Below are 24565 nucleotides of genomic sequence, written 5' to 3' on the forward strand. Positions count from 1 at the left end.
CCCTGTGTCTCTTGCTGGGTCTCTAGGATGAGGAAGCGATTTGGGGACTGTGGGTGTCACTCTTTGCTGAGGAGAGTGGAGCACTGAAGTAGGGGCACCCATTCTCTGCTGTCGTTTCTCGGCTTAGGCTGCAAGACGAAGACTGGAGAACAACCGCATCTGACGGTGTTCACACACACCTGTACTCTGGTGGACACCTCTGTATCAAGACACTTCTGTGGAGGCTGCTCAACCGTAGGGTATCAGCAGAAGACACGATTTGTCACCCTAAGGGCCTCTCAGGGGTTAATTCTCTTAAACAATTTTATTAATTTTTTTATCATCTTTATTTATTGGATAGAGACAACCAGGAGTCAAGAGGCGAAACGGAGATGGAGAGGGGGAGAGAGAGAGACACCTGCAGCCCTGCTTCACCTCTCGCAAATCTCTTCTCCTTCAAGTGGGGACCAAGGGCTCGAACCTAGGTGATTTATTTTTTTTAAAAAATTTATTTTATTATTATTATTAAAAATATTTTCTTTATTTATTGATTTTCTCTTTTGTTGTCCTTGTTTTTCATTGTTGTTGTAGTTATTATTCTTATTGATGTTGTTGTTGTTAGATAGGACAGAGAGAAATGGAGAGGAGGGGAAGACAGAGAGGGGGAGAGAAAGACAGACACCTGCAGACCTGCTTCACCACCTGTGAAACGACTCCCCTGCAGGTGGTCCTTGCACTTTGTGCCAAGTGTGCTTAACCTGCTCTGCTACCGCCCGACTCCCAGTATTTTTTATTTTTCTACTGTGGGACAGAGACAGAGAGAAATTGAGGTGGTGGGGGAGAGATGGAAAGAGAGAGACACCTGCATTCCTGCTTCACCCAGGTCCTCATGCACTGTACTATGTGCGCTTAACAGGGCATCCCATTTCCTGGCTTCCAGAGAGTTAACACTTAAAAAAATTATTTAATTACTTATTTATTTATTTGCTTTTCTTGCCCTTGTTGTTTTATTGTTGTAGTTATTATTATTGTTGTTGTTGATGTGAGGCAACCCAACTGCAGATGGGGAGCTGGGGGCTTGAACTGGGATCTTTTCGACGATCCTTGTGCTTTGTGCCATGTGTGCTTAACCCCCTCCACTGTACTACCACCCAGCCCCCGTTTGGGTTTTTTTTTTTCTTAAAGAAGATTTTTTTTTCCTCCAGGGTTATTGCTGGACTCGGTGCCTGCACCATGTATCCACCGCTCCTGGAGGCCATTTTTCCCCCTTTTTGTTGCCCTAGTTGTTGCAGCCTCATTGTGGTTATTATTGCCATTGTTGATGTTGCTTTGTTGTTGGATAGGACAGAGAGAAATGGAGAGAGGAGGGGAAGACAGAGAGGGGGAGAGAAAGATAAGACACCTGCAGACCTGCTTCACTGCCCGTGAAGCGACTCCCCTGCAGGTGGGGAGCCGGGGGCTCGAAGGAAGATTTTTTTTTTCCTCCAGAGTTATTGCTAAGGTTCGGTGCCTACACTACAAATCCACTGCTTCTGGAGGCTATTTCTTCCCTTTTGTTGCCCTTGCTGTTTATCGTTGTTGTTATTATTGTTGTTGTTATTGCTGTCATTATTGTTGGATAGGACAGAGAGAAATAGAGAGAGGAGGAGAAGACAGAGAGGGGGAGAGAAAGACAGACACCTGCAGACCTGCTTCACCACTTGTTAAGTGACTCCCCAGCAGGTGGGGAGCCGGGGTTCGAACAAGGATCCTTGCACAGGACCTTGTGCTTCGTGCCATGTACACTCAACCCACTGCACTACCACTCAGCCCCCGAAGATTTTTTTTTTATTAATTTAAAAATAGTTTTACTTATTTATTATTGGATAGAGACAGAGAGGATTTGAGAGGAGTGGGGGAGACAGAGAGGGAGAGGAAGACAGAGAGACACCTGCAGCCCTGCTTCACCACTTGTGAAGCTTTTCCTCCTACAGGTGGAGACCAGAGGCTTGAACCTGGGAACTTGTGCCCTGCAATGTGTGCGCTTAACCAGGTGTAGTACCACCGATTGGCCACAAAACTTTTTTTTTTTAAATGAGAGGCAGAGGCTAGTGGGCCACTTTTCCATATGGTGTGTGTGTGTGTGGGGGGGGTGGGGGTGGGTGGAACTTGGGGCCTCAGACTTGTAAGACATGCTCACCACTCACTAGTCAGCCTCCTTGTTCTGTTCTCATTACCTACCAGTTCTGACCCTGGGCAGGACTAACATCAGGGTTTCTGCTTGTACTGTCCATATGCTGTTGGGTAGCATGCCAGCTCCCCCAGTTGAAAGCTTCTGTCTCTAATCCTGCTTAACTAAGCACCGCCCTGCCTGCAGGGCATTGGTTTGATCCCACTTAAAGCTGCAGTCTATTTACATAACCACTGTTAACTAAGCACCACCCTGCCTGCAGGGCATTGGTTTAATCCCCCCTGCTTACACTGTATTCTAGTTACATAACCACTGCTAACTAAGCACCGCCCTGCCTGCAGGGCATTGGTTTGATCCCACTTAAAGCTGCAGTCTATTTACATAGCCACTGTTAACTAAGCACCGCCCTGCCTGCAGGGCACTGGTTCAATCCCCACTGGTTCACGATGTCTTTTTGCTCCGCCCCCTCTCCTAGTACACCCTGATTTCCACCAGTCTCTTTTTGCTCCACCCTCTCTATGTCACATCCTGTTTCCACCCTACTTGGCAAGTATATATAACAGCTGCTCTTCTGTTTTAAAACACTTGGAATTGCTTTCCGGCTCTGAGAGTTCCAGAGTGTATCTCCTGTGACGTTAGCTCGGCACAAGTTCCTGATCCCTCTCCCACGCAGCAGCCTAGATTGACTCCAGTTGAGTTCTCTCCAACCCAGAGAGTACTTGCTCGGGAAGAAGCACCCTCAGGCTCTCCCAGCAATGTGCAATTCACACACGGCAGATGATTTCACTAGAAGGTTTTATTAATACAGTTTCTGGAGGGAGCCAGAGGGAGGTTCTGATTATTGCATCATTTAGACACCTCTTTTTAAATTATCTTTTATTTATTTATTGGATAGAGACAGACAGAAATTGAGAGGAGGGAGTTGGGTGGTAGTGCAGTGGGTTAAGTGCACATGGCACAAAGTACAAGGACAGGCATAGGGATCTGGCTTGAGCCCCCGGCTCCCCACCTCAGGGGAGTCGCTTCACAAGCGGTGAAGCAGATCTGTAGGTGTCTGCCTTTCTCTCCCTCTTTCTTGTGGGACTATGTGAAAGTTTGGTAGAGTTTAGGGAAAACTCCCCCCATCCTTGGATGGAGGTCTGGAAAAGACACCCCCTTGTTAGCCTCTCTCATAGAGATGAGCCAAGGGAAAAAAGTCTCCCAGACTCAGTTTCCCTTTGTAAGACTCTCAAGCCCACAGAAATCTCACAGTTTCTCCCTGTTAGCAACAGAGCACATGGCTGCCTGCTTTAAGGTTCATTCAAAGTTCACAGTCACCCAGAGTTCACACAACCACCTCACTTTTGATCACAAAGGAGAAAACACTCCATCAAACCCCTCCTCGACACCAGACAGTGAAGCCCCAAAACGCTATTTCCGTATGAGCTTTGATATCTATGATTTACATCAAGTTTGTTTATCTTCTCTCTATCTCACCCTACTGGTTTAACCCCTATGCTTCTCTCAAATGCCTCTGGATAATTAACTTGCCTGCATCAGGAGACTAATTGTCTTGACCTTTATGTATCCGCATCAATTCTTGTCATACCAGCCCCCTACCAAAGGGGCAAACTGACCTTTAAGAAACCTGTAATTTCTGACGTATTTGAAAAATGTTCTTTGTTTAAATCTCTAATAAACACAAGCCCACCCCCAAATAAAGGAGAGTGTTCGTATCAGAGTCCTCCCTGAGTCTCTTTCTTTATCATATAGTCTCTTGAGCTAGTGATAAGAGCCTCGGTAAGCTTACCTTCCTGGCTGAGAGTCACCCCACATGAGCCCCAGCACTTTCTGTCTTCCCTTCCTCTCTCCATTTCTCTCTGTCCTATCCAACAACAGCGACATCAGTAACAACAACAATAATAACTACAACAACAATGAAAAACAACAAAGGCAACAAAAGGGAAAATAAATACATATAAAAAATTTAAAAAAAAATAGAGAGGAAGGAGGAGATAGAGAGGGAGAGAGACAGAGAGACATCTACAGCCCTGCTTCACCACTTGTGAAGCTTTCCCCCTGCAGGTGGGGACCAGGGCCTTGAACCCAGGTCCTTGCACATTGTAACATGTGCACTCAACCAGGTGCACCACCACCTGGCCCTTAGACACCTCTTTGTTAAAAATATGATTTAAAAAATATTTTAAAATGATACATTCTAATACAACAAGAATTGATGGCAGGTGACTTGCTAAAGCAACGTAGCGGTATTACATTGGTATAAGATTATTTTTTTGATATATATATATATATATATATATATTTTTTTTTTTCCCTTTTGTTGCCCTTTTTGTTTTATTGTTGTTGTTATTAATGCCATCATTGTTGGATAGGACAGAGAGAAATGGAGAGAGGAGGGGAAGACAGAGAGGGGGAGAGAAAGACAGACACCTGCAGACCTGCTTCACCGCCTGTGAAGTGACTCCCCTGCAGGTAGGGGCTCGAACCAGGTTCCTTACACGGTCCTTTGTGTCACGTGCGCTTAACCCACTGCACTACCGCCCGACTCCCGATTTTTTTTTTTTTAACCAGCTCTGGATTATGGTGATGTGGGGACTTGAACCTGGGACTTTGGAGCCTAAGGTATGTGAGTCTCTTTGCATAACCATTATGCTATCTACCCTAAAGATTGATTTTTTTTTTTTTTACTTTTTCAAATTTAGTTTACAGTGAAGAATTCATCCCCTCCACCCAGAGTTTCTTGCTCTGATCCAATGCACATTATCTAGTCCACGATTCACTTTGTCCCTTCCCTTCCTTTCCGCAAATATTTAATCCTGCTTATAAGTGAGATCATTCGGTATTCATCCTTCTCCTTTTGGGTTATCTCTGTTAACGTGACATCTTAAGTTTCATCCAAGCTGATGCAAAGGACATAACTTCATTTTTTTTTTTTTTTTTTTTGTACTCCAGGGTTATTGCTGGGGCTCGGTGCCTGCACTACAAATTCACTGTTCCTGGAGGCTGTTTTTTTCGTTTTGTTGCCCTTGTTTATTGTTGCGGTTATTATTGTTGTTGATGTTGTTGTTGGATAGGACAGAGAGAAATGGAGAGAGGAGGGGAAGACAGAGAGGGGGAGAGAAAGACAGACACCTGCAGACCTGCTTCACCACCTGTGAAGCGACTTCCCTGCAGGTGGGGAGCCGGGGCTCGAACCAGGATTTTTACACTGGTCCTTGTGCTTTGTGCCATATGCGCTTAATCCACTGTGCTACCACCTGGCCCCAACTTCCTTTTTTTTAAAATTTATTTCTTTATTGGGGAATTAATGTTTTACATTCAACAATAAATACAATAGTTTATACATGCATAACATTCCCCAGTTTCCCATTTAACAATACAACCCCCACTATGTCATTTATCATCCTTCATGGACCTGTATTCTCCCCACCCACTCACCCCAGAGTCTTTTACTTGGGGGCAATACGCCAATTCCATTTCAGGTTCTACTTGTGTTTTCTTTTCTAATCTTGATTTTCAACTTCTGCCTGAGAGTGAGATCATCTCATATTCATCCTTCAGTTTCTGACTTATTTCACTCAACATGATTTTTTCAAGGTCCATCCAAGATCGGCTGAAAACGGTGAAGTCACCATTTTTTACAGCTGAGTAGTATTCCATTGTGTATATAGACCACAACTTGCTTAGCCACTCATCTGTTGTTGGACACCTAGGTTGCTTCCAGGTTTTGGCTATTACAAATTGTGCTGCCAAGAACATATGTGTACACAGATCTTTTTGGATGGGTGTGTTGGGGTCCTTAGGAGATATCCCCAGGAGAGGAATTGCAAGGTCATAGGGTAGGTCCATTTCTAGCCTTCTGAGAGTTCTCCAGACTGTTCTCCACAGAGGATGGACCAATTGACATTCCTATCAGCAGTGTAGGAGGGTTCCTTTGACCCCACACCCTCTCCAGCATTTGCTGCTGTTACCTTTTCTGATATATGACATTCTCACAGGAGTGTAGTTGTATCTCATTATTGTCTTTATTTGCATTTCTCTGACAATCAGAGACTTGGAGCATTTTTTCATGTGTTTCTCAGCCTTTTGGATCTCTTTTGTGGTGAATATTCTGTCCAAGTCCTCCCCCCCATTTTTGGATGGGGTTATTTGTTGTCTTGTTGTTGAGTCTGGCAATCTCTTTATATATGTTGGTTATTAAACTCTTGTCTGATGTATGGCATGTAAAGATCTTCTCCCATTCTGTGAGGGGTCTCTTGGTTTGGGTAGTGGTTTCTTTTGCTGTGAAGAAGCTTTTCAATTTGATGTAGTCCCATAGCTTTATACTTGCCTTAGTCTTCTTTGTAATTGGATTTGTTTCATTGAAAATGTCTTTAAAATTTATGTGGAAAAGAGTTCTGCCAATATTTTCCTCTAAGTATCTGATAGTTTGTGGTCTAACATCCAAGTCCTTGATCCACTTGGAATTTACTTTTGTATTTGGTGAAATACAGTGATTCAGTTTCATTCTTCTGCATGTTTCAACCCATTGTTTCCAACACCATTTGTTGAAGAGACTCTGCTTTCCCAATTGAATAGTCTGGGCCCCTTTGTCAAAGATTAGATGTCCATAGGTGTGGGGCCTCCAACTTCCTGTTTTTAACAGCTGAGTAGTATTCCATCTTGTGTATATGCCACAGATTTTTTAGCTACTTATCTGAGGTTGAAAATCTGGGCTGTTTCCAGGTTCTGGCAATTACAGATTCTGCTGCTGTGAACATAGGTGCACACAGATCTCTTCTGATAGGTGTGTCTGTTTCCTTTGGGTAAATCCCCAGGAGACGAATTGCTGGGTCAGAGTGTAGGCCCATTCCTAGTGTTAGCACCTGTCTCATGCACTTTCCCTTTGTTGATAGTTTTAAGTCCACTCTCCAAAAGTCCAGAGCCCCAGGGGGAAAAATATCTTTGTATTTCTCCTCCAGTTGTGGGAATGTCCCTCCTCTCACCTCTGTCTCATCACAGAGCTCTGGCCTTCCGAGTTAGAACTTTCCACTTTCCGAATTCCAGAGACCAATCCTCCTCTGAACAGCCTTGGAAAATGCCTTCACCTCTGACAGAGGGGCACTGCCCAAGTGCTTCAACAGCTCTGCTAGAGAAATATTTTCTCTTAATTTGAACTCTCCCTCCTCTCCTACTTTTAAGGCGCGGACTCACTTAAAGGCACAGGAATCAGATATGCAGATCTTGCAATTTGGACGTCACGTGGGACAGCCCGCATGTGCGGTATATGCTAACTATTCAGAAGCAGCAAACTGTGTAAGTCTCCGGGGAATCAGTGACCCAGAACATTAAGTGAGATTATAGAATCTAAAGTGAGTGGCGCCCCCTGCAGGTTTGGAACTGAAGACCTGAACACACTGTCCTTGGGCTCTAGCACCCCAGGTAAATCTTGCAACATGTAACAGTCGTGATCGAGTCTGCTCTCCTGCCCTGTTCCCAGGTGCTAGGTTCTGCCTCATGGATTCCTTCACGGGTATTTCACACATGAATAATCGGAAACTCAGACTTGCTCACGACAGAACCAGAATTCAAGCTCTACAAAGAAAGACTGGAGTTAAAAGCCACAGGCCCTCTGGAATATAACTAAAATATGCCTACTAGCTACCTACAGAACAGAGACCCCCCCTCCCCTCCAACTCTTCATCTGCACTATTCCAGCCTTTAGGCCCATGATTGGTCAACAATTTGTTTGGCTTTGTATGTTAACTCTCTTTTCAGCCACCAGGTTCCAGATGCTACCATGATGCCGACCAGACTTCCCTTCTCCACAGCCCTACCCCACTAGGGAAAGAGAGAGGCAGACTGGGAGTATGGATCGACCTGTCAACGCCCATGTTCAGCGGGGAAGCAATTACAGAAATCAGACCTTCCACCTTCTGCACCCCACAATAACCCTGGGTCCATACTCCCAGAGGGATAAAGAATAGGAAAGCTCTCAGGGCAGGGGATGGGATATGGAGTTCAGGTGGTGGGAATTGTGTGTAAATGTATCCCTCTTATCCTATGGTTTTGTCAGTGTCTCCTTTTTATAAATAAATGAAAAAAAGAAGTTAAATCAACTTGAATATCTCTACACATCAAACCACAAGGAAAGGGAGGCTGGAAAAACTGTGTCATTGCTATAGCTACACATATTAGGTCAGGGCCTCTTGGCAGGCAGGGCCTCACTAATTCTTGCTTGTTTTTGTCTGTTTTTGCAATAAAGATCTGCTTCTTTTTTAAATTAAAAATTTTTTTTTTATATTTACCAGAGCACTGCCTAGCTCTGGCTGATGTTCGTGTGGGGGACTGAATCTGGGATCTCAAAGCCTCAGGCATGAGATGAGAGTCTCTTTGTGTAACCATTATGCTATCTCCCCCACCAGGCCTATTATTACTATTATTGTTTTATTATTATTATTATTACCTCCAGGGTTATCGCTGGGGCTTAGTGCCTGCACTACAAATCCACTGCTCCTGGAGGCCATTTTGTTGCTCTGTTGTTACCCTTGTTGTTGTCATGATTATTGTTGTCACTGCTATTGTTGTTGCTGGATAGGACAGAGAGAAATGGAGAGAGGAGGGGAAGACAGAGAGGGGGAGAGAAAGATAGACACCTGCAGACCTACTTCACCGCCTGTGAAGGGACTCCCCTGCAGGTGGGGAGCTGGGGGTTTGAACCAGGATCCTTACACCGGTCCTTGCGCTTTGTGCCATGTATGCTGAACACACTGTGTCTGACCCCTTTATTATTTTTTAAAGCTTTGGTATTTTCTTTTCTCTTTTGAAATATTTCATTTTAATGAGAAAGTGATATATAGAGAGAGGCAGAGCAAGATAGTGAGAGAGGAAGTGAGAGCCTGGAGCCCTGCTCAGCTCTGGGTGATGGTGGTGCTGGGAATGGAACCTGGGGCCTCAGAGCCTCAGGCAGGAGAGTCTTATGCAGAGCAATTATGCTTTCTCACCAGCCCAGCCCATTTTTATGAAGTTTGGGGCCAAGCTGGGGAACACTGGGGGTACAAATTCGTTGTTACAACAGCCTGGGCTCATTGGTCTTTATCACTTAAAAGCCTGATTCCTTCCAGTGGAAGAGTAGTCCTGCAAGTGTTTCGTAAGCTCGCATAGATTCTTTTAACATCACTTCTGCTCTCTCTCAGGCTAAATTACATAAATTAATGTTTTTAAATTAAAAGAGCAATTTTGCTAAAAATGCAATTAGGTTAATCCCATATTCAAGATGTTTAGCACCTGTCTCCTTTTGGTTTTTGCTTGTTTTAATATTTTATTTATTTAGAATAGAGACAGAGAGAAATTAAGAGGGAAAGGAGAGACAGGCAGGGAGGCAGAGAGACACCTGCAGCCCTGCTTCATTACTTGTGGAAGGAGGAGGGTGGGGTCCTTGTGCATGGTAACAGGTGCACTCAGCTGGGCGAATCACCACCTGGTCCCACACGGCTTCTTTTGAAATATTTCATACTAGTTTATTAACCACAAATATAGAGTACTCACAAGACTGGAAAATATACAGTTTTTATTGTCTTTATTTCTGGCATTGGAGGCTGAAAGCATACATGATTCTACTGGCCCTTGGTAGACAATACTATTATTTTAATTTCAGATAGGTTGAAGAAAAAAAAAAACGCTTCTGATGACCTGAGCTTACTATATACTGAACCAAAGCTCCAGCCAACAAAGACCCACCAAGCGGGGTCCAGGTGGATTTTTTTTTTTTTACAAAGTTATTTAGGGAGTTGGTAGAGCAGCGGGTTAAGTGCACGTGGTTTAAAGCACAAGGACCAGCATAAGGATCCCCGTTCGAGTCCCCGCTCCCCACTTGCAGGGGAGTCGCTTCACAAGCGGTGAAGCAGGTCTGTAGGTGTCTTTCTCGCCCCCTCTCTGTCTTCCCCTCCTCACTCCATTTCTCTCTGTCCTATCTAACAACGACGACATCAGTAACAACAACAATAATAATAACCACCACCACAACAAAATAACAAGGGCAACAAAAGGGAAAATAAATAAATTTAAAAAAGATATTTAATTCTGGGCAGGTGTAGATAGTATAATGGTTATACAAAAAGAGACTCTCATCACTGAGGCTTCAAGGTCGCAGGTTCAGTCCCTCACACCACAATAAACCAGAGCTGTGCAGGGCTTTGGTAAAAAAAAAAAAAAAAAGAGAGAGAGAGAGAGAAAATATAATTAATATGACCACACACACACACACACACACACACACACACACACACACACACACACACACACGATACAAAGAAAGACCAGAGTCCTACTCAGCTCTGGCTGATGGTAGTACTGGAGTTTGCACTTGGGATCTCAGACAAGATAGCCTGTATTTTCTTTTCTTTATTTACTAAGAGGAAAGGGAGAGGGAAAGAGAGAGAGAGAGGAGAGGAGGGAGAGAGAGGGGAGGAGGGAGAGAGGGAGAGGGAGAGGAGAGGGGGAGGGGGAGGGAGGGGAGGGGGAGAGGGAGGGGAGGGAGAGGGGGAAGGAGAGGGGAAGAGAGGGGAGGGGGAGACGGGGAGGGGGAGAAGGGAGAGGGGGAGAGGAAGGGAGGGGGAGGGGGAGAAGGGAGAGAGGGGAGGGGGAGGGGTGGAGGGAGGGGGAGGGAGAGAGGGAGAAGGGGAGAAGGGGAGGGGGGAGAGGGAGAGCGCCATCAGTGTGGTACATGTGTTGTCGGGGATTGAAGTCAGCCCCCAAGCTTAAGCGTCCAGTGCTCTACCCACTGCACCACCCGTCCCCGCCAGAGCCCCCTTCCCGCGGCCCCTGCCACGCTGTGCCCCCAGCCCTGCCCGGCGGCTCTCGCCCTCCGCCCGGAACCTTTCTGTCGCGCCCGGCCGCGTTCCCGCCCGGACCTTTCCGCTCGGGGCTCCAGCCGGAAGCGCGCGTGGCCAGCGCTCAACGTGTCGGCGCGGAGGGCGGCGGTGTCGGCGGGCGAAGATGGCGGCCTTCTCGGGTGCGTCCGCGCGGGGCCGGGGCCGGGGCGGGTGCTGCGGGGCGGGGGCGGGTGCTGCGGGGCGGGGGCAGCGGGGCGGGTGCTGCGGGGCCGGCGACCTCCCGGCTGCGGGCTGTGCGGCGCCGCCCGACCTGGGCCTGTGCCCGTGCGGGGTCTGCCGGTGCGGCTGTGCTTTCCGTCCGCCGCCGCCGCGCCCGGTGCCGGGGAGGCCGGGGCAGGACCGCCGCCCCTGCTTTGATGTTATTTTGTGTTATGTTATTTTTTCTCTTCTCCACTGCCAGCATCTAATAGACACTGGGAGAGACATCAGCTGGGGATATGACCATCCTGCCCCCTGTTTTTATTTTATTTTATGTTATTTTATTTTATTTTTTTCTCCACTGCCAGCATCTAATAGACACTGGGAGAGAAATCAGCTGGGGATATGACCATCCTGCCCCCTGTTTTTATTTTATTTTATTTTGTTTTTTTCTCCACTGCCAGCATCTAATAGACACTGGGAGAGAAATCAGCTGGGGATATGACCATCCTGCCCCCTGTTTTTATTTTATTTTATTTTGTTTTTTTCTCCACTGCCAGCATCTAATAGACACTGGGAGAGAAATCAGCTGGACATGACCATCCTGCCCCGTTTTTATTTTATTTTATTTTATTTTATTTTACTTTATTTTGTTTTTTTCTCTTCTCCACTGCCAGCATCTAATAGACACTTGGGAGAGAAATCAGCTGGGGATATGACCATCCTGCCCCTTATTTTTATTTTATTTTATGTTATTTTATTTTATTTTTTTCTCCACTGCCAGCATCTAATAGACACTTGGGAGAGAAATCAGTTAGAAACATGACCAGGATATATCCTGCCCCTTGTTCTGTTTTTTTATTTTATTTTATTTTATTTTATTTTATTTTTTCCTTTTCTGCCAGCATCTAATAGACATATGGGGGGAGAGGCCAGTTGGGGACATGACCATCCTGCCCCTTGTTCTGTATTTATTTATTTTTATTTTACTATTTTATTTTATTTTATTTTTTTGCTCTTCTGCCAGCATCTAATAGACACTTGGGAGAGAAATCAGTTAGAAACATGACCACGCTGCCCCTTGTTCTATTTTATTTTATTTTATTTTATCTTATTTTATTTTATCTTATTTTATTTTTTTCCTCTTCTGCCAGCATCTAATAGACAGTTGGGAGAGAAATCAGTTAGGGACATGACCACCCTGCCCCTTGTTCTGTATTTATTCTATTCTGTTTGATTTGATTTTTCCTCCTCTGCCAGCATTTTGGGGGAGAGGCCAGTTAGAGACATGACCACCCTGCCCCTTGTTTTTATTTTATTTTATTTTGTTTTATTTTGTTTTATTTTATTTTATTTTTTCCTCTTCTGTCAGCATCTAATAGACACTTGGGAGAGAAATCAGTTAGGGACATGACCACCCTGACCCTTGTTCTCACTTTATTTTATTTTATTTACTTTTGTTCTAATTTATTTGATTTTTCCTCCTCTGCCAGCACCTAGTAGACACTTGGGGGGGAGAGGCCAGTTAGAAACATGACCATCCTGCCCCTTGTTCTGTATTTATTTTATTTTATTTTATTTTATTTTTTTATTTTATTTTTTCCTCCTCTGCCAGCACCTAATAGACACTTGGGAGAAATATCAGTTAGGGACAGGACTACACTGCTTCATGTTCTTATGTTATGTTATGTTATGTTATGTTATGTTATGTTATGTTATGTTATGTTATGTTATGTTATTTTCTTTTTCTTCTCTGTCAGTGCCTAATAAACACTTGGGAGAGAGATCAGTTAGGGGCATGGCCATCCTGCTCCTTGTTCTGTATTTTATTATTTTTATTTTTAATATTTATTTATTTATTTTCCCTTTTGTTGCCTTGTTTTTTTTTATTGTTGTAGTTATTATTGTTGCTGTCGTTGTTGGATAGGACAGAGAGACATGGAGAGAGGAGGAGAAGACAGAGGGGGAGAGAAAGACAGACACCTGCAGACCTGCTTCACCACCTGTGAAGCGACTCCCCTGCAGGTGGGGAGCCGGGGGCTTGGGATCCTCATGCCGGCCCCTGCACTTTGCGCCACCTGCGCTTAACCTGCTGCGCCACCACCCGGCTCCCTATTTATTATTTTTAATGTATCATTATCTTTATTAATTGGATAGAGACAGCCAGAAATCAAGAGGCGGGGAGACAGACAGAGAGACCCCCCTCAGCCCTGCTACGGCCCTGGTGAAGCTTTCCCCCTGCAGGTGGGGACCAGGGGCTCGAACCCGGGTCCTGGCACACGGTAATGGGTGCACTCAGCCACGTGCGCCACCACCGGGCCCCTCATCCAGTTTTCTTTTTCCTCCTCTGCTAGCGCCTCACGGCCACGTAGGGGAAAGGTCGCTTACCGTCCCGCCCTTGTGCTGATCGTATTTTGTTTATGTAGTTTATTGTTTGAGCCCTTTCAGAAAACGCCAAGTGCCCGCAGCAGCCTGGCCTGACGTGCCTGCGTCCAGGCAGCTGCCACCTGCCCTCCTGCCGGCAGCCACGGCTTTGTGTCTCCCCGACGGTGACATTTCCTCTTCTAGCAAAGCATGCATGAGGTCGGGCGTCCTTCCCTTTATGGCTCCGGCATCTGCTAAGATGATTTCATGTGCAGAACTTCACCTGTTGTCCTTTCTCGGGCTCCCTGCTGTAAGAACGCCGGGATCCCTGCTCTTCAGAAGGAGGGAGGATTTCTGATGGTTTGAGGCCTGTCTTGTAATCAAAGGGAAGCTCTGCTGAAGAGTGATATATATATATATATATATATATATATATATATATATATATATATATATATTTTTTTTTTTTTTTTCTTTCTTTTTTCTTTTCCCTCGCTCGCTCCTGAGACAAGAGTTTAGAGCCCAGCTGCACACAGCAGTTGTGGTTCACAATCCACCCCTTCACAGCACTGAGAGCTCTGAGATTTCAGGCACGTCAGGAGTAAAGACTGGAGAAGTCGGGGATAGGCTGCAAAGACAATTCTAGAGTCAAAGAGCCGACACTCGTCTTTCATCTCCTCTCTTCACTGTCAACTTTGTTAAACTCAGAGAAAACACAACTTCAAAGCAGAGAGGACGCGCAGCTCTGACTGAGAGGGGTCTGCAGTCGGCTGAGAGCCGGCCGTGGTTGAGTGTCACAGGAGAGACACCTGGCCTTGTGGGAGGAGAGGACGTTAGCTTCTAGTGGGACCCCGGGGGCTCCTCTCTGCTTGGCTGCAACTCTAGATCCTGGAGAAGTTTCTATCTTCCACCCGTGGAATTTCCATGTGGGAGATTTTGAGTTAGAAGCGTCTTTTGTTGTTGTTGAATATTTTCATTTATTATTGGATAGAAACAGGATTTAAGATGGGAGAGGAAGATAGAGAAACACAGGCAGCCCTGCTTCACTCGTGAAGCTTTCCCCCTGCAGGTGGGGACCAGGGGCTTGAACCTGGGTCCTTGTGCACTGTGATGTGTGCACTTAACCAGGTGCACCACCGTCTGGTCTCCAGGAACATCGTCTTATTTTAAAAGAAAATGGTTTGTTTTCCTTCCTATGTCACTAATGTTGTTAGGAACCAACTAGCCATATATCGTTTTAGTGTCTTAATGGCTGGTGTGATTCTCCTCACCTGAGGCAAAGAAAAAGCTACTTTGCAGTGGCTGGTGGTGTTCAATTTGCAGATTAGTTGTATGCCCTTTAAAAACATTTTTTAGGGGGTTGGGCGGTGGTGCAGTGGGTTAAGTGCACGTGGCACAAAGCGCAAGGACCGGCGTAAGGATCCTGGTTGGAGCCCCCGGCTCCCCACCTGCAGGGGAGTTGCTTCACAGGTGGTTAACCACCCGACTCCCTCAAGCAGTTTCTTAACGGAAAGATATAGCTTTAGTGTGTGTGTGGGGGTAGCTCAGTGGATTAAGCTCAGGTGGCGCAAAGCACAAGGACCAGCATAAGAATCCCGGTTCGAGCCCCTGACTCCCCACCTTCAGGGGAGTCGCTTCACAGGTGGTGAAGCAGGTCTGCAGGTGTCTGTCTTTCCTCTTTATCTTCCCCTCCTCTCTCCATTTCTCTCAGTTCTATCCAAACAGTGAACGGCATCAACAATAACAATAATAACCACAACAAGGCTGCAACAAGGGCAACAAAAGGGGGGGAAAATGGCCTCCAGGAACAGTGGATTCATGGTGCAGGCACTGAGCCCCAGCAATAGCTCTGGAGGCAAAAAAAAATTTTTTTTTAATTTCTTTGTTTATTGAATAGAGACAACCAGAAATCAAGAGGGGAGGGGATGATAGACACCTGCAGCCCTGTTTCACCAGTGGCAAAGCTCTCCCTGCAGGTGGGGATGGGCGTGGGGCGGGGGCTGGAACCTGGGTGTTTACATTGTACCAGCTGCACCACCACCTGGCCCCTGTATGCCCTTTCTAAACAGTGACAAGAAATGACACAATTTCAGAATTGGTTACTGTCGTTTTCGACGGGTTATGTTGTTTTCTCCGGGCTGGCTTCACGGGCGGGTAACAGAAGACCAGGGACTCATGGTTGAGCTGTAGGCAGTATCTCTTTATTCATGCAGGACGCAGCACAATCTAAGCCGAGCTAAGCTAAACTCAAGGTACAGTACTCTAAAACTCACAATGCTGTCTTTATATATACTTGCCAAGTAGGGTGGAAACAGGGTGTGACATAGAGAGGGTGGAGAGAAAAGTGACTGGTGACAATCAGAGTGTGACAAGGAGAGGATCAGGGTGTGACAAGGAGGGGGGGTGGAGCAAAAACATATCATGAAACAGTGGGGATTGAACCAATGCCCTGGAGGGAGGTACTTGTTAACAGCGGTTATATAAATAGAATGAAGTGGTTATGTAAATAGAATAGTGTTAAGCAGGGGGGATTTAAACCAAATGAAACAGAAGGGGTCTCATGCATACCAACAGGTTACCTCTAGGTCTTGAAATTATTTGAAAATTATTAATTTTTTAGTAGGCATACCTAATTTTGTAACACCAGCAAGAAAAGCTCTTTTCTTGTTTTTAGACTTTTTAATAAATCTAGACTAAAAATGATCTCTTGGGAAGGCCTAAAATCTAACTGTACAATTCGTCTGAGGAAAATGAATCTAAGGAGGGATAACTTGAGCTTTGCAACCGGCTTTGAAGCAGACTTGTGTTGTTGTTTGTTTTTTTTATAAATAGTTATTTATTCCCTTTTGCCCTTGTTTGTCGTTGTTGGATAGGACAGAGAGAAATGGAGAGAGGAGGGGACGACAGGGAGATAAAGACAGTGGGGAGCTGGGGGCTCAAACCGGGATCCTGATGCCACCGGTCCTTGTGCTTTGCACCACCTGCGCTTAACCCGCTGCGCTACGGCCGGACTCCCGAAGCAGACTTGTTTTATTGAAGAATGTGAACAACTCAGAGAAGCCCGGGAATGCCTCCTTGCTAGAGCATAGGACTTGCAGGCCCAGGGTCCCTGCTTCACCCTCAGTGCTCTGGCGTCTCTCTCTCTCTCTGTCTCTCTCTTCTTCCCTTCCCTTTTCATCAAAGTCAGCTCATCTTTTAAAAGGGGGGGGGGATAGGTAGCTTGTTTCGTGGCAAGGTGCTTGCTTTGCCTTGCCACAACTCGGCTTCCAGCCCCTGGACTGCCGCTGTGGTGGGCGTACGCGTTAGCTTGGGGGCCGTTTTGATGCTCGGTCCCTCCCTCCCTCCCTCCCTCCCTCCCTCCCTCTGCTCCTTTCCCTCTGATGAAAACAGGTGACCGACCTGTAGTGGTGAAGCCCCAGGAGGACCAGAGCAAAACACAGGAGCAGAGCACTCGCCAGTGGCTGTTCGGTCGCCTGTGTTTTCACCACTGGCTGATTGATAGATTTAAATCTCACCGTTTCAGTGAAGCAGAGTTTATATTATGGCCACCAATCAATGTCACTCTCTGCTTCCTGGTTTTATTTATTTATTTATTATTATTATTATTATTTTTTACCAGGGCAGGGCTCAGCCCCGGCTTATGTGGTGTAGGGGATTGAACCTGGGACTTCAGACCCGAGCGCTGAGAGTCTCTTGGCATAGCCGTTATGCTATCTGCCCCCACCCCTTCCTGGTTATTTTTTCTAAGATCATTGAGGATGTTTATTGCCATGGTCCTCCAGTAGCCAGGACACAGGACTACCTCCACACTGCTACTCTAGAACTCTAGAAACCTCTGTCTGATTCCGGAAGATCATTTGCTAGTTTGGGGAAAGAGACACACTGGTGGCTACTGTGTACGTGCTGAGTGCCATCCGTGTGCCTGACACATCTTGTCAGTGTGGTGTGTGGCCATTCTGTCACCTTAGAAGGTAGGTTTGTCAGCGCTGTCTGACATGGAGAAAACAGGGTCAGCCCTTGCCAGAGATCGCAGAGCGAGCCTTTGGGTGTCTGGGTTTGAACTCGTCTTTCTCCAAATACTCCTTTTTTTTTTTTTTTTTTTTTTTGCCTCCAGGGTTATTGCTGGGGCTTGGTGCCTGCACTGCAAATCCACTGCTCCCGGAGGCCATTTTTCCCAGTTTGTTGCCTCATGCCGCCACGTGTGCTTAACCCACCGGGTTACCGCCCGACTCCCTGCATGGTAGTTTTTAGAGCAGTATGATTTCAGTTTCCTTAAGAGTTGTGCTTTCAGTTGATTCTGACTGCAGCTATTCCTTATTTCCAGAGATGGGTGTCATGCCCGAGATTGCGCAAGCCGTGGAAGAGATGGATTGGCTGTAAGTCTGTGAAGCCTCACCGCCGCACCCTCCCCGTGTTTCCCACATCCAGCAGTTGCTTACGCATCTGGCTGCATGAGGCAGCTTTTAGATTGAGTGGGTAGCTGAGCTCCACTTTTCCTTGTGATCCACTCAATCCTGAAACCACTCCAGAGCTTCCTTTTAACACCTCGACGTAGTTTGAATTAGGCAAAAAAAAAAAAAATTGGCAGTGTTCGTCAAACCCAGTCTTCGACACGTGTTTTAGCGGGGGCTCCCTTAGCATGGGCATTGTGTTCTCACTGACTAACCACGGACGCTGTGTCTGTTCCAGCCTCCCCACCGACATCCAGGCCGAGTCCATCCCGCTGATCCTGGGAGGAGGCGACGTGCTCATGGTGGGTCTCCGTGGGTGCCGTCCTGGGGCGGGGGGCGGGGGGTCAGGCCCTGCACCGGTCACACGCGCCGAGGATGCGTAGCCCGAACTGGGTCGACTTGTTCCCGTAGAGGCTCCCGCCAGTGGCGGCAGGACACACAGCGGTCCCACGCACAGCGATCCCGAGGCCAGGCCGGCGAGACCACGTGGCACCTGGCATCCCGTGGGCAGCGTGTCTGGGGGGTGTCTGCTCTGGACTGGGGCGGGGGACGAGCGCCCGTGCCCCGGGGGCACCGCACAAGCAGAAGCAGAGGCCGAGAGGTTGGCGGGCGAGGTGGCATCGGGTGTGTGTGCCAGCTGGGGCGGCCGGGGCACAGGACTGGGGCTTTGTCTCCCGCGCCGTGTGCCCTGGGGCCTTGGCCGCAGCGGAGACGCACGAGTAGCTCCTGGGGTCCCGGGGCTGGACGTGCCCGCCTTGCCGTCTGCGCAGTGCACGGGGTGCCCCTGGCCTCGCTGGGTGACGGGGGGCTGAGGGGCCGCCTCCTCTCTGTCTGTCGGGATGGAAAAGCTGGCCTGGAGCAGTGAGGCTGTGCATGCCAGATCCCCGGTGACACCAGAAGAAAAAGGTTTTGTTTGGTCTCACTAGGGTTGACTGGGGGAGTCGGGCGGTAGCCAGCGGGTTAAGCACACGTGGCGCCAGGCGCAAGGACCGGCATGAGGATCCCGGTTCGAGCCCCTGGCTCCCCACCTGCAGGGGAGTCGCTTCACAGGCGGTGAAGCATGTCTGCAGGTGTCTGTCTTTCTCTCCCCCTGTCTTCCCTTCCTCTCTCCATCTCTCTCTGTTCTGTCCAACAATGACGACAGCAGTAACAACAATAACTACAATAACAAGAAAAAAACAAGGGCAACAAAAGGGAAAAATAAATATTAAATAAAATAGTTAAAAAGAAAAAAGACTGACTGGGTGGGAACGCTGAGTGCAGATAGCTCTGAGGGACGGGGTGTGGGCAGAAGCTCCTGCCACCGCCCGGGCTTCGCCTGCAGCGCCGGAGAGCAGACGCCGAGGGAGTGGGGGGAGTGGAGGGTCGGCAGGCTGGCGGTCGCCCTCACGCAGTGCCCAGCCCGCGGCCCTGAAGCCCGGTCAGTGGGCGGCTGTGTCAGCAGGGCGAGTGACTCGCTGGGCCGCCCACCGGCCGCTCGGCATCAGCTGAGCCGGCTGCAGTTTGCCGTCTAAGTGCCCGGCGGTGTCGCACGGGGGTCGCGATGGCGCCGGATGGGAAGGCAGAGGGGCACCAGGAGGTGCAGGCCGTGTGACGAGAAGCCCCGCCTGGGGGTCCTGACCCGCAGGGTGGCGGGAGAGGCCGGCGGCGGGTGCCCGCACCAGAGTGCCCGGCCCTGGCCGCAGTGCCAGTGGGCTGAGACCCGAGGGTCTGCAGCCGAGCGGGTCCCTAAGGGGGACGGAGATGGCAGTGGTCTGTCGGCCTGTGGACACTGAGGCCGCTTGTTACACGGGGACGCTTCCTACACGCTGTCGTTCGGGTTTTTTTGTTTTTTCTTTTCATTTGATTTAACAGTCTCCACTAAAACCAACCTTTCTCTTTCCGTTCAGGCTGCAGAGACAGGAAGTGGAAAGACTGGCGTAAGTAAGACCGTTCACTCCACTTCCTGAGAGTTGATTTTCAGCGCTGTCGGGCATAGTCGTTTTTCACGGGACAAAGCAAGCTCTTCCGAAACGTAGGGAGTCGGTCGTTCGCCACGCAGCCGACTCTGCGGTAGGATGCTCAAGAGTAGACCTTGAGGACTGGGGTTCGCAGCTGGCCTCGGAGAAGCAGCGGCGGCATCTGGAGTCTGATACAGTGGCTGGGGGGGCTCGCGCTCGGGGTGGTCTGAGCCGCTCACCGGCTGCTGGGCGCCGTGTTTCCTCCCTGGTTTAGGTCTGTCTGTCTGTCCTTAGAGTTCTCAAGTTTGTTGTTTTGGACTGTCAGTTTTCTCTTCGATTGATGTAATTATTTTCTTTTGTTTTCTGTTTCTTTGCTGCCACCAGGGCTGTTTATCACTGGGGCTGTGTACCTGCACTCCCAGCAACCATGTTTTTCCTTTTCTTCTTCATTTGATAGGATAGATAGAAACAAGAGAGGGCCAGGTGGTGGCGCACCTGTCTGTCTAAGTGCACACATTATATGCGCGAGGCCCTGGGTCCAAGCCCCCGCTCCCCAGCTGCAAGGGGAAAGCTTCACAAGTGGCAAAGCAGGGCTGCGGGTGTCTCTATCTCTTCCCCTCTTTACCTCTCCCTCCCCTCTCAGTTTCTCTCTGTTTCTAATAATAAAATAAATACAAAGATTAAAAAAAAAATTAAAAAAGAGGAGAAGAGAGACACCCGCAGCATTTGGCTCACCACTCGTAAAAGATTCTCTCTGCAGTTGAGGACTGGGGGATTTGTACCCCAGGCCCTTGTGCCTGGCAGCATGTGTGCTCGGTCTGGCGCTCCACTGCCTGGCCCACCCCCTCTTTTATTTCTTTGACACAGAAGCTCTTTCTAGTAGTCTGGGTTTGGATGAATGAGAGCAACAATGTGGATTTTGTGGAATTATTCCTCATTAAAGTACATTACATGATTTTATTACCAGTATCTGGGTACTAACATAACTTGTTTCTTTGATAGGCTTTCAGTATCCCAGTTATTCAAATAGTCTACGAGACACTAAAAGACCAACAGGAAGGCAAAAAAGGCAAAGCGACCATCAAAACTGGCGCCTCAGGTAACATCTGCACCCCCGTTGAAAACGCTTTACAAAGCCGTAGTGCCTCTAGGGGTATTAAAGTTTAGTACGCAGTTTAAGTGCCTTCTTTGTGTAGAGTGCTTTCAACGTCCTATGTCCAGAGCTAACCTTCCCACTTGAATTTGTCCAGTGCTCAACAGATGGCAGATGAACCCTTACGATAGAGGATCTGCTTTTGGTAAGTAGGCGCAGTGGGCCGGCTTCCTGGTGACCCTTGAGAAGCTTGTCCTGAGTGACGGGGGAGGATACCCGGGGGAGGATACCCGGGGGAGCGTGCGACAGAATAAGAAATGTGGTCGCTCCGGTCGGCCAGTTTAATGTAAGTGCAGGAGCAGATGTGGCAGTGAGACCTGACGGGAACCAAGAGGGACCGAGCTGAAGAGACTGTTGCTGTGGGCAACACTCCCCGCTGGCAGAGCAGCTCGTTGGGAAGTGTGCTGCTTCACCATTTGCGTGACCCGGGTTCAAGCCCTGTCCTGGGGGAGGTTCTGAAGCTTCAGTACTTGGGAGCTGAGACTTCCTTGTCTCTGCTTCCCTGTCTCCATCTGGGGTGGGGACTCTCTGCTTCCCTGTCTCCATCTGGGGTGGGGGACTCTCTGCTTCCCTGTCTCCATCTGGGGTGGGGGGCTCTCTGCTTCCCTGTCTCCATCTGGGTGGGGGGGCTCTCTGCTTCCCTGTCTCCATCTGGGGTGGGGGGGCTCTCTCTGCTTCCCTGTCTCCATCTGGGGTGGGGGGCTCTCTCTGCTTCCCTGTCTGGGGTGGGGGGGGGGCATCAGCCTTTCCTTCCACATCAGCGACGTGCTATCCTGGGAGTCAGCCTCTGGGGCTCTCTAGCAGGTGAAGGAATCTTGAGGAAGACCGAAGGTGCCTGCCTGCTTCAGGAAGCATGCTCTCTGTGGTCGATACTGACGTGCTTCTCTGTGTTGCTTTTTCACATCTAGCCATTGGGTCAGATGGGCTTTGCTGTCAAAGCCGAGAAGCCAAGGAATGGCACGGATGCAGAGCCACGAAAGGACTGGCGAAAGGTACTGGGGCGGCGTGTTTGCTCTCCTGTAAACTCTGCAGGCAGAGATCCCAAAAAGATAAAAGACCTTCAGTTTTTATGTGGCGCATAGAAATTGTAACCCAGGCAGTATACAAGTGGCCGCTTGATAAGTGTGTCGCGTTTTTTTTTTTCTTTTAATTTCTTTATTGGGGGATTAATGGTTTACAGCCCACAGGAAATACAGTGGTCTGTACATGCAGAACACTCCTCAGTGTTGCTCACGAGAGTTCAGCCTCCCACCAGGTCCTCTGCCACCCTGTCACGTGTGCTGTATCCTCGTCTCACAGGGGTTTTCCCCTTGCAGGGAAACATTACTACGAAGTCTCCTGCCACGACCAAGGACTGTGCCGAGTTGGGTGGTCTTCCACGCAGGCTTCCTTGGACCTGGGTGAGTGTTTGCACAGTAACAGTGTCGGCTCTGCTGATCCCCGTGTGCGGATTACTGACGGCTTATTGTAACGGGAATCAAAATAAGTAACCAGACAACCCTTGCATGTTAAAGATATGGAAATAATAGTATTTATCCGTACTTGGCATTGATAAAAAGAGGAGACTTGAAGGAACTTACGAAAGACAAATCTGACAGTATTCAGTGAAGAGGAATGGGGTGAAGAATGTGAGTCTAGGGCTGGGGAGACCGCGCAGTGGGTCTGCGGAAGGCTTTGATGCTGGAGGCTCTGAGCTCTCGGGACCAGTCCCCGGCCCCACCATCAGCCAGGGCTGAGCGGGGCTCAGGTCTCTCTCTCTCTATCGCTCTCCTTAAAATAAATAAAAATAAAATAAAGGGGAAGTCGGGCAGTAGCACAGCAGATTAAGCGCGTGTGGCACAAAGCACGAGGACCGGCATAAGGATCCCGGTTCGAGCCCCCGGCTCCCCACCTGCAGGGGAGTCGCTTCACAGGTGGTGAAGCAGGTCTGCAGGTGTCTGTCTTTCCCCCCTCTCTGTCTTCCCGTCCTCTCTCCATTTCTCTCTGTCCTATCCAACAACAACAGCAGTAATAACTATAACAGTAAAACAACAAGGGCAACAAAAGGGAATCAATAAATACAAAATACAATAAAAGGGGGATGTGAGTCAAATCAGAGGGCAGCTCGTGCACGGAACACCTCAGAGGCGCTGCACAGATGCTTCGGCTTACGATGGGGTTCGAGGCGTTTACAAACAGGACTTGTGATTTCCTGTGTTCTCTTGGCGCCATGCATTAAAATACCTTTGAAAATCTAGGTACTGACAAGTTTGGCTTTGGCTTTGGTGGAACAGGAAAGAAATCCCATAACAAGCAGTTTGATAATTACGGAGAGGTAAGTACATTGCTGCTTTCATCTTTGCATGGCTTCCTCTCCTTGTCTACCTCCTGGATCACCCATGACATAACTAGAGATCTAGGAATGCGTCTCCCAGATAAGCAGACTTCCTGGAGGTTTCCCACAGAAGGCTCAGCCGCAGATCTCGGGGAAGTGTTAGAAAGCTGGGTAAATATGCGATGGTCGTAATTGCCCGTTTCAGCCACTTCTAGCCCCTATAAGTATATTTTGTCTTCTTTCCACCCCATTTTGATTTTAGCTTAGATTTCTTGAATTAGGTTATTTCATTCTCCTTTCTTTTTGACCATGCTAAATCTCAAATTGAGTTACATGAGCCTAATTCTAGAGTAAGGTGTCTGACACTGACTACTAATCCTGATTGCACAAAGTGTATCTGACGCTGTGATGGTCCTCCGTGATCGGCTGAAATAACTGTTCTAAGCACACACCTTCAGGGGTCATTTGAAATGCTGACAAGTCATTTTTATGTAAATTTTTACCTTTCGAGGTTTTGATTTTTGTGACCAGTGTCTGACTCTCTGTTTCCTAGGAATTCACTATGCACGACACCATTGGCTGCTACCTAGATGTAGACAAAGGGCACGTGAAATTCTCCAAAAACGGTGCGTCTCCTAGTAATCTCCTCATTACAGTACAGACAGACTCAACTTCTCTGAGCTTTTAGTCGTTACCATCTTTAATCTCCCCTCTTTTGAACGCTGATTTGCTGTGTGTCTGGCCACCTCGTCAGTGCTGGGGCCATAGCGGAAATCGCCCAGTTTGTGGCTCTCGCTTTCTGAGGTGGGGTGGGGAGGCGGGTGGGCGAGTGCATGATGGGCCAGGTGGGCATGTCCACTGCAGAGCGCGGCAGGCAGGCTGCGCAGGGAGTGTGACGGCGGCCTGTGTGGGTGCTGTTTCATAAGGGGCGGTCTGAGGAGGCTTCTGACAGAGTGACATTTGGAAAGAAACCAGAATCCGTGGGCGGTGGGCCACGCAGATACTGGCAGAGTACTGCAGGTGGCGAGGAGAGTCCGTGTGGAGGTCCTGGAAGCTTGCGTGGGGTGTGTGAGTGAGGGCCAAGGAGCCGAGGGACCCTGGGGGTGGGGGCGTGGTGGCAGAATCGTGACGTCAGGAAGGTCAGTAGGGCCAGGCTCGGGGAGCCGTGGGATCCCATGGCATC

General features: G+C 48.3%; 1 protein-coding gene across 1 annotated transcript in view; it reads left to right on the top strand.

The window, feature by feature from the left end:
- The first annotated feature begins 11110 nt into the window (after window positions 1–11110).
- DDX1 (DEAD-box helicase 1) overlaps window positions 11111–24565 on the top strand; it is a 34545-nt gene continuing 21090 nt past the window's right edge. Inside the window, exons 1-10 of the mRNA XM_060186580.1 lie at window positions 11111–11141; window positions 17849–17900; window positions 18214–18277; window positions 19865–19894; window positions 20918–21014; window positions 21166–21213; window positions 21977–22060; window positions 22385–22468; window positions 23306–23382; window positions 23936–24008. Coding sequence (XP_060042563.1) covers window positions 11126–11141; window positions 17849–17900; window positions 18214–18277; window positions 19865–19894; window positions 20918–21014; window positions 21166–21213; window positions 21977–22060; window positions 22385–22468; window positions 23306–23382; window positions 23936–24008 — 625 coding nt within the window. The 5' untranslated portion in view covers window positions 11111–11125. The remainder of the gene's footprint in view (window positions 11142–17848; window positions 17901–18213; window positions 18278–19864; window positions 19895–20917; window positions 21015–21165; window positions 21214–21976; window positions 22061–22384; window positions 22469–23305; window positions 23383–23935; window positions 24009–24565) is intronic.

The sequence above is a fragment of the Erinaceus europaeus genome, chromosome 3, assembly GCF_950295315.1.
Source record: "Erinaceus europaeus chromosome 3, mEriEur2.1, whole genome shotgun sequence".
NCBI classification, from domain to species: domain Eukaryota; kingdom Metazoa; phylum Chordata; class Mammalia; order Eulipotyphla; family Erinaceidae; genus Erinaceus; species Erinaceus europaeus.